We start from the raw sequence: 13,642 nt of genomic DNA on the forward strand, positions 1-13,642 counted from the left end.
TCAAACAGATTATTTTTGAGTTGTGGGCAGCTGTCATTATGGCTGTCAATGAACAGCAGGCAGCAGCTAAAATGTATTTCGCAATATTTCAAAATACAATAACACTTTGGATAAGTAAGTGCCACTGGAAAGTTGGTGGACAATAATTTCCTCATTTAAGACATGGGCCGTTTGCTTTATTGATCTCAATATGTCAATGTCAGAGTATCCTGTCATTTTGGTAATTTGTGTGGTATGAAAAAATATTATTGTAATGTTTCCAGTCATGTCCCTACCTTCAGGCTATGCTCAAACCCTACACCCCAACCCGAGTGCTCCGTTCTGCCACCTCAGGTCTCTTGGCCCTCACACCCCTACGGGAGAGCAGCTCCTGCTCAGGCCAGTCCAAGCTCTTCTCTGTCCTGGCACCCCAATAGTGGAACCAGCTTCACCCTTAAATTAGGACAGCTGAGTCGCTGCCCATCCTCTGAAAACATCTGTAACTCTAACTCTTGAAACAGTATCTTAAATAAACCTCCTCCTCACCGCCAAATAAAATAATATACGTGTTCTGTCATTGTTAGGATGATTCATACTGCGAAAGAAAAAGCACAACTTCTGAGCAGTCATTCTAAAGTAAAAAATAAAATAAAAAGATTCCAGAAAGAACACCCATTTTCTCTTTCTTGGAAACGCAAATGAGATGACTTGTAAAGTTTTGGTGATGTAATCACAACCATAGAAGTTCCTCTTTCATGGAATCCCCTACATGATCTCAGTGCTGACTGACTCAGCCATTCAATCAAAACAGTTACAACAGTTCGGCGGTCCTCTGTAGCTCAGCTGGCAGAGCATGGCGCTTGTAACGCCAAGGTAGTGGGTTCAATCCCCGGGACCAACCATACACAAAAATGTATGCACGCATGACTGTAAGTCGCTTTGGATAAAAGCGTCTGCTAAATGGCATATTATATTATTATTATTATTAGTTCAACCAATATCCTTCCTTGATTCAACCACACATTTTTCACATTTCCACACTTGCAGAACAATAAATGTGAGCAGGCCATTATTCTAGCTAGTCCACCAAACTGACTATTGATTCACAGACCTATCCAGGGCTGCTTACCAAACACTATCATGTTTAATATGGTCCCATCCCACTGGGCACACACTGGTTGAATCAACATTGTTTCCACGTAATTTCAACAAAGTTGATCATGGAATAGATGTCTGTGCCCAGTGGGATCCTCTCATGATGTCAGTCCCAGGGCCAGCCAGTGGTGTTGTGATTTTTAAATGGCCTCTGGATCTGTGCATCTGCTAGAGAGTCTCTCCTCTCTCGGTGTGTGTCTGACCCTAATCAGTCCCTGGCCGGCCCCAGCAGCCTCTCAGTCGGTCTGCAATGTAGCAGTACATAGCTAATCAGATGAATGGCAAGGCTGTTAAGTGTTCAGTTCAGCAGGCCTGTTTTCTCCTGATGCACAACAACAGTATCCAACCTGGGATTTAAACAAGTCTATACATGCTCTTTCTCCCTGCAGACCTCTCAATTCATTTATTTGACCACAGAGCCTACACAACACCTTAAAAGGTATAGAGCTGGCCAAAGTTCAGATGTCTGGAAAAACCCTTTAACCAACCATTCCCTTCCCTGAAATACCCTGTGATGCAGTGTGTATCTGTGTGTTTGTACAGGTCTCTATGAGTGGTTTCCCCTTTTACCATAAAGCACCAATCTGCTGAGTATTAATAGGTTGATTAGCAGCTCTTGAACCGAAAGGTCAATCATTTAATTGGCCAGAGCAGAGGACACGAGGTAGACACTAAAGGAGGGAGGGAGGGAGAGAGAGCAAGAGAGAGGTGGAAAGAGAGAGTGCTTGTTAAATCGGGTGAATTAAATAGCATTTATTTAGCCTTCCGAGTAGCAAAAAGCAAATTCTAATCACAGAGCAACTCCCCTTCATTAACACAAGTTGTTTGTATGTGTGCGTACTCGCTCACATCCATGCTGTGTGTGTACCATTTATTAAAAGACAGCCTTCAAATACTATAAAACAACTTTATTCAGGCTAAGTGGATTGATAATGCCCGGAACCAAAGTGCAAGTAAATAAATAGTCCTTAAGAGGGGACATGGATACAGACACACACATACTGTCGTATCATAGACAGGCAAAAGGCAGACAGGTCTTTGAATGAGTCCTCCTGTCCTGGGTCCTACTCAGTGCAGTCTGTGGGTCTGGAAAAAGTCATGTCCACAATACAGAAAACATTATAATTCAGGACAGGGAAAATGGGATATTGCTCTTGGGGGTATAAGTCATCAATTCCAATGCTGTTGGAATGGAGGATGATGACAGAAAAGCAGGAATGACTGGTTTCAGGAAAAATCACATTTCAGGAAAAATCACATCCCTGAAGTTAGATGGCTGCACCATCCCTCCTTGGCATTCCCTAGATGAAAGAGAGAAAGAGGGGAGAGGTCTTAATAAAAAATTAAAATAATGTTGCTATAGAGGAGAAAGAGGGACCTTGCTGTATTGTTAGCTGGGACCTACCCTGACAGCATGTTGCCAGGGACAAAAGCTGTTTTCCCTCATCTTTCCCTCTCTCTTCTGGTCCAACTCTTTCTTTGTTACTGCAATCCCTTTCTCTCCTCCTGTTCAATCTCCCTCGTTTCTCACTCCATCTCTTCTCCCCGAGGGCTTTGTGTTATCTATGTCCACTTGTTCTCTCTCCCTTTCTTTCTTTCTTTCCCTCCCTCCCTCCACACTATTATGTGATAGCATCACCTCTCTAGAGATGTTATTTCCCAGAGTCAGGCTGCAGTTAAGTAGAGGCTGCTGTTGTGCAACACATTCTTCTCCAGGCCCACAGCATCAACACAGCTACACACATAGACTGGCACTGAGGTCTATGGGGCCTTGTGAACAAGCTACCTAAGGATGATGAAGAGACTAGCATAGCATAGAAGGGAAAAGTGGATTACCAGTCCATTTGAAAACAAAATAAAAAAGTCCTGGTCACGAAATAACGTATACAACTTTCCGTAGCCCACAGTCCTAGCCTGGACCCCATAGATGGGGGCTGAAGGGGGGGTTTAGTTAGGAGAAGAAGGATTCTGGTGTCCCCCCCCCCCCTCCCCCGCCAAACACTCCAGGAAACATAAAATCCCCCTGATCTTATTTCCTGACCTGACTTGTGTCCTGGCTATGTCGCTCCAACTCACACAGCATGGCCCCCTCATGTTTTACAACTGGACCTATCCAGAGTTAGCTGAACACACACACTACCACCGGTTAGGACCTATAGTACAGTGACTACACACTACTACTGGTTAGGACCTATACTACAGTGTATTATGGTTACATCCCTTCATTTGGGAAGATAAAGAGGAAAACCCTACTCTGCTTTGTCCTAGCTGTGCTACTGTGTGTTTGTAAACTTGTTCTCTGATGGTGTGTGTTTGTGTGCATGTAAAGTGTTCCCTGTCAGAGGTTTGTGTGTGTGTGTGTACTGTCAGAGTTGCAGTGCGTGTGTTAGGGATTTAGAGATTTCCTCTCAGTGAGTTGGCTGCTGTTCAGGTTTGGCATCATACTGCATTCTGTCTCAGAAGCCAGCCAGCCAGCCATCACCTCACTACGAGGTGAGTGTGCTCCCCAACAATGTGTGTACCTTTGGCATCATGATGAGGTTTTTTGGCATCATGATGAGGTTTGTAAGCAGCACGCTAAAGGCGTCCGCATACATAGGTTTTGTTTGCTCCTAGCAGAACTCGGCTAGAGGAAGTGAACGTCTGTGCTCGCATACTCCCTAAAGACATTCGCCGTATCAACAACATATCCAGAAATCTGCCATTCATTTTGACGTTTGTGCCGAGGAGGACTTAGTCGCGCAATTTTGCATCTAACTACGATGTTTTTATGCAGTATTTGTGAAAAAATGTGCATGGAAAGTAGTCATCTCTCGTTTACTGACAACAAACACTTCATTGAAGAATCCCTACTGTTGACCAATCACCGACGAAGGGGCGTAGACTTCGGCTACTGAATTTTGGCTTGCCTCAAGAAGAAAAATGGTGTGCTCGAACACCCAAAAAAAATAACTGCCGAACGCAGCCGAACACCAAAACAAACAAAAACGTTACAAAATGTCGGCATAATATATGCGCGAAGCCGCAAACTGTTTCGACTGGGATGCATACGGTAAACTTTACCCAAACCTCCCCATAACCTAGCATCTAGAGGTCAGAACCACAGCTGTATGATGAAATCACCCTATCCCCAAATCCTAACCTTAACCAATAGGGGTAACATTTACCAATACCCTTTTCTGCTCCTTCACTCCATCATTGTCAAGAGCCAATCAGATCAAATTAGTACTTTACCTAAAAGAGCCAGCAGCCAATTAAATCACAGGATTACCTAACCAATCACTGCAAGGAACACATCAGATTACAGAGTTCATCAAGCGCTGCCAGATCATAGGTTTATTAAGCTGCGCTGCCAATAGCCAATCGGATGACAGGGTGTTGTGAGGTAGGGCGTTCATTACATTAGCGTCAGGGAAAGGCTAGCCAGGGAACTAGATTAACCCAATGAAACCCTGGCACAGATTCAAGAAACACTTTGTCTGGCACGAACACCCCACATAGGTTGCGACATGCTAGAAAGGCGATCTAACTAGAGTGCCAGACAGGCTGATAAACAACTCAAACACGGGCACATTCTCCAGAGTCACCCATCGCTCAAAGACTTTGCGTCTAACCCTCCCCTGATATGCTCTAGGAGGGGTTGCAATATCAGAGACCGCGTCGTGCACAATGTGTTCCTGAATCCTGCGCCCTCTACCTGGCTCCCAGGTGTCGTAGTAAATATATAATGTTATAGCTTGGTCTGACTAAAATCTTGTGCATGACCCATCTTGTGTTGGGCCTTTGTATTTAATACAATGCACAAAGACTTCTATCTTGTCGGCCTTATCAGCAGGTGGCTATGGACAACACCCACGCCATAGGTCTCTCAGTTCTCCCAACTCACGACTTCTTGCTCTGAGGACATACACACACACACCCCCACACACACACACATATACACACACACACACACACATCATCATTGTTAAACATACACACACATACACACACACACACACACACACACACATACACACACGCACACACACACACACATCATCATTGTTAAACATACACACACACACACACACACACACACACACACACATACACACACGCACACACACACACACACACACATCATCATTGTTAAGCACACACACACACAAAAACCCCCTTCTCTTAGGCTGAACATCTGAAGACAGAGAACCCGACTCAGAGCCAATGCAATGGAGGTGACCTCGACCAACTCATCAGGACCAATCAGAAGATCAGAACTACTAGAATCAACCTACTTTATTTTATTGTATAAAATGTCAGCACACAATGTTTAGGGGCTCGCTCTCTCAGACATCTCCCTACGAGATTGACGAACGGGTCCGTGCACGCGATTTACAGATATCTTTACCTCTGAATAAACTGCCTTATATTATACAATTATCCACCTTGTCCGAAAGTCTCTACTTGGTCTCCGTTCTCCAGTAAACTTGTGATCATCAACACAGGTCCCCTTAAATGGGTTCTACCGCTGCGGTCATTGTACACATTGTTCCAACTCAAGTGACAAAAGTATTCTATCACCCACGCTCAGTTAAAGAATACAAGATAAAAGACTTCATAAATTGTACAGTAGTACAACATGTTTTTTACATGCCCAAATGCACGTGGGCTTGTTTACATTGGTCAGACGAAACACACGCACTAAATAAGAATAGCTGAACACAAAACAGCACCATAAATATGGACTGCGCGGCATTACGCAAATGCCAATCATGGCTCAGCTTCTACCTTGAAATTCTGGGGAATTGAGAAAGTTCCTTTCCTCCAGAGGTGGCAAGATAGTGAGGAAATTGTTAGAGGAACTTTGGATCGACTGCTTAGATTGCGTCGAGACAAAACGTCTGAATGAACAGCTCTTTCTGATATTTTTTGTAAATATATTTTTCTTTGTTTATTTCTGTCTTTTGTTATTCAACTGGAATGTAGGTGTAGGAATCTTGAATGATGATCATACTCTTGTTTGAATAACCTGTGTAGTTGCTACTACTACTGACATTATTGACTGACATGACGATATGCTAAATGACGTAAATGTAAAATGTAAATGAATAGAACACTCCCCTGCGAGGGTATATAGGTGCCTCCCACATTTTTACAACTCAAGGTTCTGATGAAGGTGATTCATGCTGAAATGTAAACCTATTGGTTGTTTCTTCCAGATTTACCCGGCAACAGAGTGCTCCTTTTTTATTTATTCTCCTGGATAGTCACCGGTTGAAGTATCCTGGGGTAAGGAATGATAGTCACCAGTTGAAGTATCCTGGGGTAAGGAATGATAGTCACCAGTTGAAGTACCCTGGGGTAAGGAATGATAGTCACCAGTTGAAGTACCCTGGGGTAAGGAATGATAGTCACCAGTTGAAGTACCCTGGGGTAAGGAATGATAGTCACCAGTTGAAGTATCCTGGGGTAAGGAATGATAGTCACCAGTTGAAGTACCCTGGGGTAAGGAATGATAGTCACCAGTTGAAGTACCCTGGGGTAAGGGAATGATAGTCACCAGTTGAAGTACCCTGGGGTAAGGAATGATAGTCACCAGTTGAAGTACCCTGGGGTAAGGAATGATAGTCACCAGTTGAAGTACCCTGGGGTAAGGAATGATAGTCACCAGTTGAAGTATCCTGGGGTAAGGAATGATAGTCACCAGTTGAAGTATCCTGGGGTAAGGAATGATAGTCACCAGTTGAAGTACCCTGGGGTAAGGAATGATAGTCACCAGTTGAAGTACCCTGGGGTAAGGAATGATAGTCACCAGTTGAAGTACCCTGGGGTAAGGAATGATAGTCACCAGTTGAAGTACCCTGGGGTAAGGAATGATAGTCACCAGTTGAAGTATCCTGGGGTAAGGAATGATAGTCACCAGTTGAAGTATCCTGGGGTAAGGAATGATAGTCACCAGTTGAAGTACCCTGGGGGTAAGGAATGATAGTCACCAGTTGAAGTACCCTGGGGTAAGGAATGATAGTCACCAGTTGAAGTACCCTGGGGTAAGGAATGATAGTCACCAGTTGAAGTACCCTGGGGGTAAGGAATGATAGTCACCAGTTGAAGTACCCTGGGGTAAGGAATGATAGTCACCAGTTGAAGTATCCTGGGGTAAGGAATGATAGTCACCAGTTGAAGTACCCTGGGGTAAGGAATGATAGTCACCAGTTGAAGTATCCTGGGGTAAGGAATGATAGTCACCAGTTGAAGTATCCTGGGGTAAGGAATGATAGTCACCAGTTGAAGTACCCTGGGGTAAGGAATGATAGTCACCAGTTGAAGTATCCTGGGGTAAGGAATGATAGTCACCAGTTGAAGTATCCTGGGGTAAGGAATGATAGTCACCAGTTGAAGTATCCTGGGGTAAGGAAAGTTTTTTTGGATTTTCAAGTCCGTCAGTCGAGCAACTGGGCAGATGTAATCTGGGCTGCAGCGCGTTTGGGTATACCTTTTTTCCATTGTTCTAACTACAGTGCCCTCAGTAATTATTGGGATTTTGAATAATTGTTTCTTCTTTTGGCTCTACACTTCAAAACTTTGGAAATCAAGCAATGACTATGGGGTTAAAGTGCAGACTGTCAGCTTTAATTTGAGGGTATTTTCATCCATATCGGGTGAACCGTTTAGAAATTAGAGCACTTTTTGTACATAGTCCCCTCATTTTAGGGGAGTAAAAGTATTGGGACAAATTCACTTATGTGTGTATTAAAGTAGTAAAAAGTATTTGGTCCCATATTCATAGCACACAATGACTATATCAAGCTTGTGACTCTACACATTTGTTGGATGCATTTTCTGTTTGTTTTGGTTGGGTTGGGTTTCAGATTATTTTGTGCCGAATAGAAATGAATAGTCAATAATGTATTCTGTCATTTTGGGGTCACTTTTATAGAAGCACAAATATCATACCCCCAAGACATCACCATTACAATAACAGGGTAGGTTAGCATTTATATGTACTTTAATACACATAAGTGAATTTGTCCTAATACTTTTGCTCCCCTAATACGGGGGGGACTATGTACAAAAAGTTATGACATTTCTAAACGCTTCACCTGATATGAATACCCTAAAATTAAAGTTGACAGTCTGCACTTTAACCTCATAGTCATTGTTTGATTTCAAATCCAACCTTTTGGAGTATAGAGCCAAAAGAAGAAAACATGATTCACTGTCCCAGTAATTATGGAGGACACTGTATGTAATCCACTACATGTGTAATGAGAGCGTTTCGATACATTGTAAAACTGAGAGATGTAGTAATATTTCCTCATCATACATGACGACTGTATGGGAAAGAGAGAGAGAGAGATTAGTCTGTTTTGATTCCTGTGTTCCACCACTGTACTGATGTGTTCTCTGGCTTTCACTACCACAGACAGGAAATACGCTGTGTCTTACAGCATGTGTTACTGTGTACTAGTCTACTAGTGTGTGTTTTAACTAGGCCCCAGAGCATCTGTTCAGAGCTGTCTCATTCACTAGCCTTATCAGTGTTGTATTGCTGAGAAGACCAATGATACAAACACTTTATCTCCATTTCACAAGAGCTGACAATCTCTGTCTCTCTCTCTCAGACCATCTCACTGGCTAAATGAATATGCCAAGTGGAAAGAGAATGCAACAGGCCCTTCGTTGATAAGCCATGAGAATGACGAATTAACTATCGACTAACCTGTCAGGGCAGGAGTGGTTCTCATTGGATCCAGTGATACTAACCTACATCCACACGCAGTACAGTCCACCTTCCATGTTATATCACAGCAACTCTCCGTCCCATATAACAATAAGATATGAACCTGGAGAGGATTCCGTTTGGGGAAATAATTAAAGCAACTGGGTATCACTACTGTACATATCTGAGCTTTAACAGGAAATACAACTACTGATCCCATGGGGATTTAGAGAAGACCATTTATTTGTAGAATAAGTAGTAAAGCCAATTTCTTCCTGCTACTCTGTTTCTTCCTCCTCTTCCTGTCCCTTTCGTCTCTCCCTCTCTCATTATCTACATTTTTTGCGGCTGTAGAAGTTGGCCAGCTGAATCATGCCATTCTGCTTGGTGCTGTAGACCACAAGAAACACACATAGTAAAGCAGAGAGAGAGGTAGAGAGAGGTAGAGGTCGAAAGAGAGAGAGGTAGAGAGAGGTAGAGGTAGAGAGAGGTAGAGGTAGAGGTAGAGAGAGAGGTAGAGAGAGGTAGAGGGAGGTAGAGGGTTAGAGGTAGAGAGAGGTAGAGGTAGAGGTAGAGAGAGAGGTAGAGGGAGGTAGAGGGAGGTAGAGGGTTAGAGGTAGAGAGAGGTAGAGGTAGAGAGAGGTAGAGAGGTAGAGGGGTAGAGAGAGGTAGAGAGGTAGAGAGGTAGAGAGGTCGAGAGAATGAACAGAATCATCTAGAATGTCATTGCATGCTGTAGCGTTAAGATTTCCCTTCACCTGGCGTTTTCTTATTTATTTATTCAATTTAATTGCACAGGTCTGTCAGGTTGGGGAGGTAGCAAGGGGCATTGCTGATGTTCATCTCACATTAAGCATATACAGTGCCTTGCAAAGTATTCATCCCGCTTGGCGTTTTTCCTATTTTGTTGCATTACAACCTGTAATTTAAATGGATTTTTATTTGGACTTCATGTAATGGACATACACAAAATAGTACAAATTGGTGAAGTGAAAATAAATAAATAAACGTATTAAAAAATACATCTAAAAAATAAATAATGGAAAAGTGGTGCGTGCATATGTATTCCCCCCCCTTTGCTATGAAGCCCCTAAATAAGATCTGGTGCAACCAATTAGCTTCAGAAGTCACATAATTTGTTAAATAAAGTCCACCTGTGTGCAATCTAAGCGTCACATGAGCTCAGTATATGTACACCTGTTCTGAAAGGCCCCAGAGTCTGCAACACCACTAAGCAAGGGGCACCACCAAGCAAGCGGCACCATGAAGACCAAGGAGCTCTCCAAACAGGTCAGGGACAAAGTTGTGGAGAAGTACAGATCAGGGTTGGGTTATAAAAAAATATCCGAAACTTTGAACATCCCACGGAGTACCATTAAATCCATTATTAAAAAATGGAAAGAATATGGCACCACAACAAACCTGCCAAGAGAGGGCCGCCCACCAAAACTCACGGACCAGGCAAGGCGGGCATTAATCAGAGAGGCAACAAAGAGACCAAAGATAACCCTGAAGGAGCTGCAAAGCGCCACAGCGGAGATTGGATTATCTGTCCATAGCACCACTTTAAGCCGTACACTCCACAGAGCTGGGCTTTACGGAAGAGTGGCCAGAAAAAAGCCATTGCTTTAAGAATAAAATAAGCAAACACGTTTGGTGTTCGCCAAAAGGCATGTGGGAGACTCCCCAAACATATGGAAGAAGGTACTCTGGTCAGATGAGACTAATATTGAGCTTTTTGGCCATCAAGGAAAACGCTATGTCTGGCGTAAACCCAACACCTCTCGTCACCCAGAGAACACCATCCCCACAGTGAAGCATGGTGGTGGCAGCACCATGCTGTGGGGATGTTTTTCCCATCGGCAGGGACTGGGAAACTGGTCAGAATTGAAGGATTGTTGGATGGCGCTAAATACAGGGAAATTCTTGAGGGAAACCTGTTTCAGTCTTCCAGAGATTTGAGACTGGGACGGAGGTTCACCTTCCAGCAGGACAATGACCCTAAGCATACTGCTAAAGCAACACTTGAGTGGTTTAAAGGGAAACATTTAAATGTCTTGGAATGGCCTAGTCAAAGCCCAGACCTCAATCCAATTGACAATCTGTGGTATGACTTAAAGATTGCTGTACACCAGCGGAACCCATCCAACTTGAAGGAGCTGGAGCAGTTTTGCCTTGAAGAATGGGCATAAATCCCAGTGGCTAGATGTGCCAAGCTTATAGAGAGCCCAAGAGACTTGCAGCTGTAATTGCTGCAAAAGGTGGCTCTACAAATTATTGACGTTGGGGGGGGTGAATAGTTATGCACGCTCAAGTTCTGTTTTTTTTGTCTAATTTCTTGTTTGTTTCACCCAAAAAATATTTTGCATCTTCAAAGTGGTAGGCATGTTGTGTAAATGTTGTGTTGTTGTTTTTAATCGCACTGCTTTACTTTATCTTGGTCAGGTCGCAGTTGTAAATGAGAACTTGTTCTCAACTGGCTTACCTGGTTAAATAAAGGTGAAATAAATAAATAAAATAAAATAAAAAATGATACAAACCCCGAAAAAAATCCATTTTAATTCCAGGTTGTAAGGCAACAAAATAGGAAAAATGCCAAGGGGGTGAATACTTTCGCAAGCCACTGTAGGGCTTTCACATGTTATAGTTCCTCTTTAGAGCGAGGTAGAGAGAGGTAGAGAGAGGTAGAGAGAGGTAGAGAGAGAGAGAGGTAGAGAGAAAGGTAGAGAGAGAGGTAGAGAGAGGTAGAGGTAGAGAGAAAGAGGTAGAGAGAAAGGTAGAGAGAAAGAGAGAGAAAGGGGAGGTAGAGAGAAAGGTAGAGAGAAAGATCAGCAGTTTCTCTTGTTATGTCAGTCACTCAATTAGCCCATGTCAGCTAACGTGCCCAGGGGCCCTGACCTCCAGGGGGCCCCAATTGATTTTGTTAGCCACTCTCACTCAGATATCATATTAACATGGCATAAGTCATGGCAAAATGTGTAGAATTGTAGGAAATTAGCGAGAGTGTAGATCAATAGAGAGAGTGTAGGGTAGTGTACCACTCACACAGGCTCCTGCAGGCTGCTTAGGAAGCTGTCTATCTGGTCCTGGGGGATCTCTCCATCCAGGTGGGCCAGGTAAGTGTACAGCCCTACGAACGTATCAAAGGGGATCCTCGCCGCTCCACCCTCCTCATTCTCCGTCAGGATCTCACACGCATACTTCAGGGCACTGATGATGGTCTGAACACACATACAGGGCGCACACACACACAGGGAGCACGCACGCGCATTCACACACAGGGAGCTCACGCACACACACACACACACACACACACACTTCAGAAAAGCCTGGGCCATCAAGACAGTACAATACTGCCATCATGTGGAATTTGCAAGAACTACACCACAGTTTCTCTCTGGAGACTGAGACAGATATCGGAGCCAGGCACTCACCCCTCCCAGAGCGCTGCAGCCCAGGGCGAAGAACTGCATCCAGTGGATGTTGTCGCTGAAGTTCCCCAGGGCCAGCAGAGTGTCCAGCTGCTCTGAGGGCAGACACAGACCCTTCCACTTCTGCTGCAGCTCCTCCTTACCGATCGTCTCCTTAGGGGCCAGCTACATTCACATGGACAGAGAGGAGGGAGAAAGAGGCGGGAGACAGATTTATTTTTACAACAATAGAAGCCAGCGACATACAGGGAGCGAGAGAGGTACCTTAATATCCTACCATAGAGGAGGAGAGGATGGGAAGGTTTGTGCAGGACTTTCAGCACACCTGGGATCAATGTGTCAGTCAGTGAGTACCTGTTTGTGTAGGACCTTAAGCAGGCCTGGAGTCAATCCAGTATCAGTCTTCTGTGTGGCGACAGGCATCTCCAGCCTATCCTTGGCTGGCAGAGTGTCTCCTTTGGACAGGGCAGAGAAGTACCTGATAGAACAGAAACATTTCAACGGAACAATAATTGTACTTTACCCTGGCCATTATCCCTGCTCAGCAACTGGGTAGTTACAAGCACCTGAACCATACAAGCTGGCCTCTCTTGGTAGTACAGTCACATCCAGGGAGGCTGTACTTACGCTGCAGACCACTGTAGTATGTCATTGGGTTGAGTTCTGATTGCAGCTTTGGTGAACTGTTTGAGAATGTCTGGTAGTTCTGGGGGGATGTTGATTTGCTGTGCACAGTACATAGTATCTGGAGGAGGCATTGCTGGGAAATATAGTGGATATTAAATGTTATTCATAGTTTTCAAGATGTGATAATCAATCTAACATTAGTATAAACTATAGCCAATGTTTTGTGCCCATCATTACAGCAGACAATATTGTAAAAGACGAGCTAACGTTAGCTAGCCAACCACAAAAATGAGATGACAGCCTAACGTTTAGCAGACATAAAAGATGGCTGACAAAGTCGTATCATCAATTTAGTTACTACAAAAACTCTTACCTGAATACTGAATCGAGTATCTTGCTTGGTGATAAAAAATAAATAAACAAGAGAGTTAATTTGCTAAAACGATATAAAAAGTTGATTTGGTTTAGGGACCGGACAACTTCATTTTCAATCCATAGCAATTTAACGTTTGCTGCCAACGTCACATAGCAACAGGAACCCTCGATGATTGGACCAGAAAGATGTAATTACTTTGTTCAACCACTGGTTGGCATTGCAAACAAAGGCAAACAGCAGAGCATCTTTCCAAACAGTGTTGCCAATTTAGCGACTTTGTCGCTATATTTAGCGAGTTTTCAGACCACTCTAGCGACACATTTTCAAAAAAGCGACTAGTGACAAATCTAGCGACTTTTTCTGGTGTTATTG

General features: G+C 43.7%; 1 protein-coding gene across 2 annotated transcripts; it reads right to left on the reverse strand.

Annotated features, from left to right (window-relative positions):
* Positions 1-2,021: 2,021 nt before the first annotated feature.
* LOC121569330 (ropporin-1-like protein) lies at positions 2,022-13,436 on the reverse strand. Of its 2 annotated transcripts, none has more exons than XM_041880201.2 (6): positions 13,268-13,436; positions 12,895-13,027; positions 12,622-12,745; positions 12,271-12,432; positions 11,882-12,057; positions 2,022-2,435 (listed from the first exon to the last, which is right to left on the reverse strand). In XM_041880201.2, the coding sequence occupies exons 2-6, from the start codon at positions 13,023-13,025 to the stop codon at positions 2,372-2,374; spliced, it is 657 nt and encodes a 218-aa protein (XP_041736135.1). In that variant the 5' UTR covers positions 13,026-13,027; positions 13,268-13,436; the 3' UTR covers positions 2,022-2,371. The 2 variants fall into 2 exon arrangements, with proteins under 2 accessions (XP_041736135.1, XP_041736136.1); XM_041880202.1 differs by lacking the exon at positions 2,022-2,435 and adding an exon at positions 9,060-9,226 and having other exon boundaries at positions 13,268-13,435.
* Positions 13,437-13,642: the final 206 nt, after the last annotated feature.

This window comes from Coregonus clupeaformis, chromosome 7 (assembly GCF_020615455.1).
Source record: "Coregonus clupeaformis isolate EN_2021a chromosome 7, ASM2061545v1, whole genome shotgun sequence".
Lineage (NCBI taxonomy): Eukaryota > Metazoa > Chordata > Actinopteri > Salmoniformes > Salmonidae > Coregonus > Coregonus clupeaformis.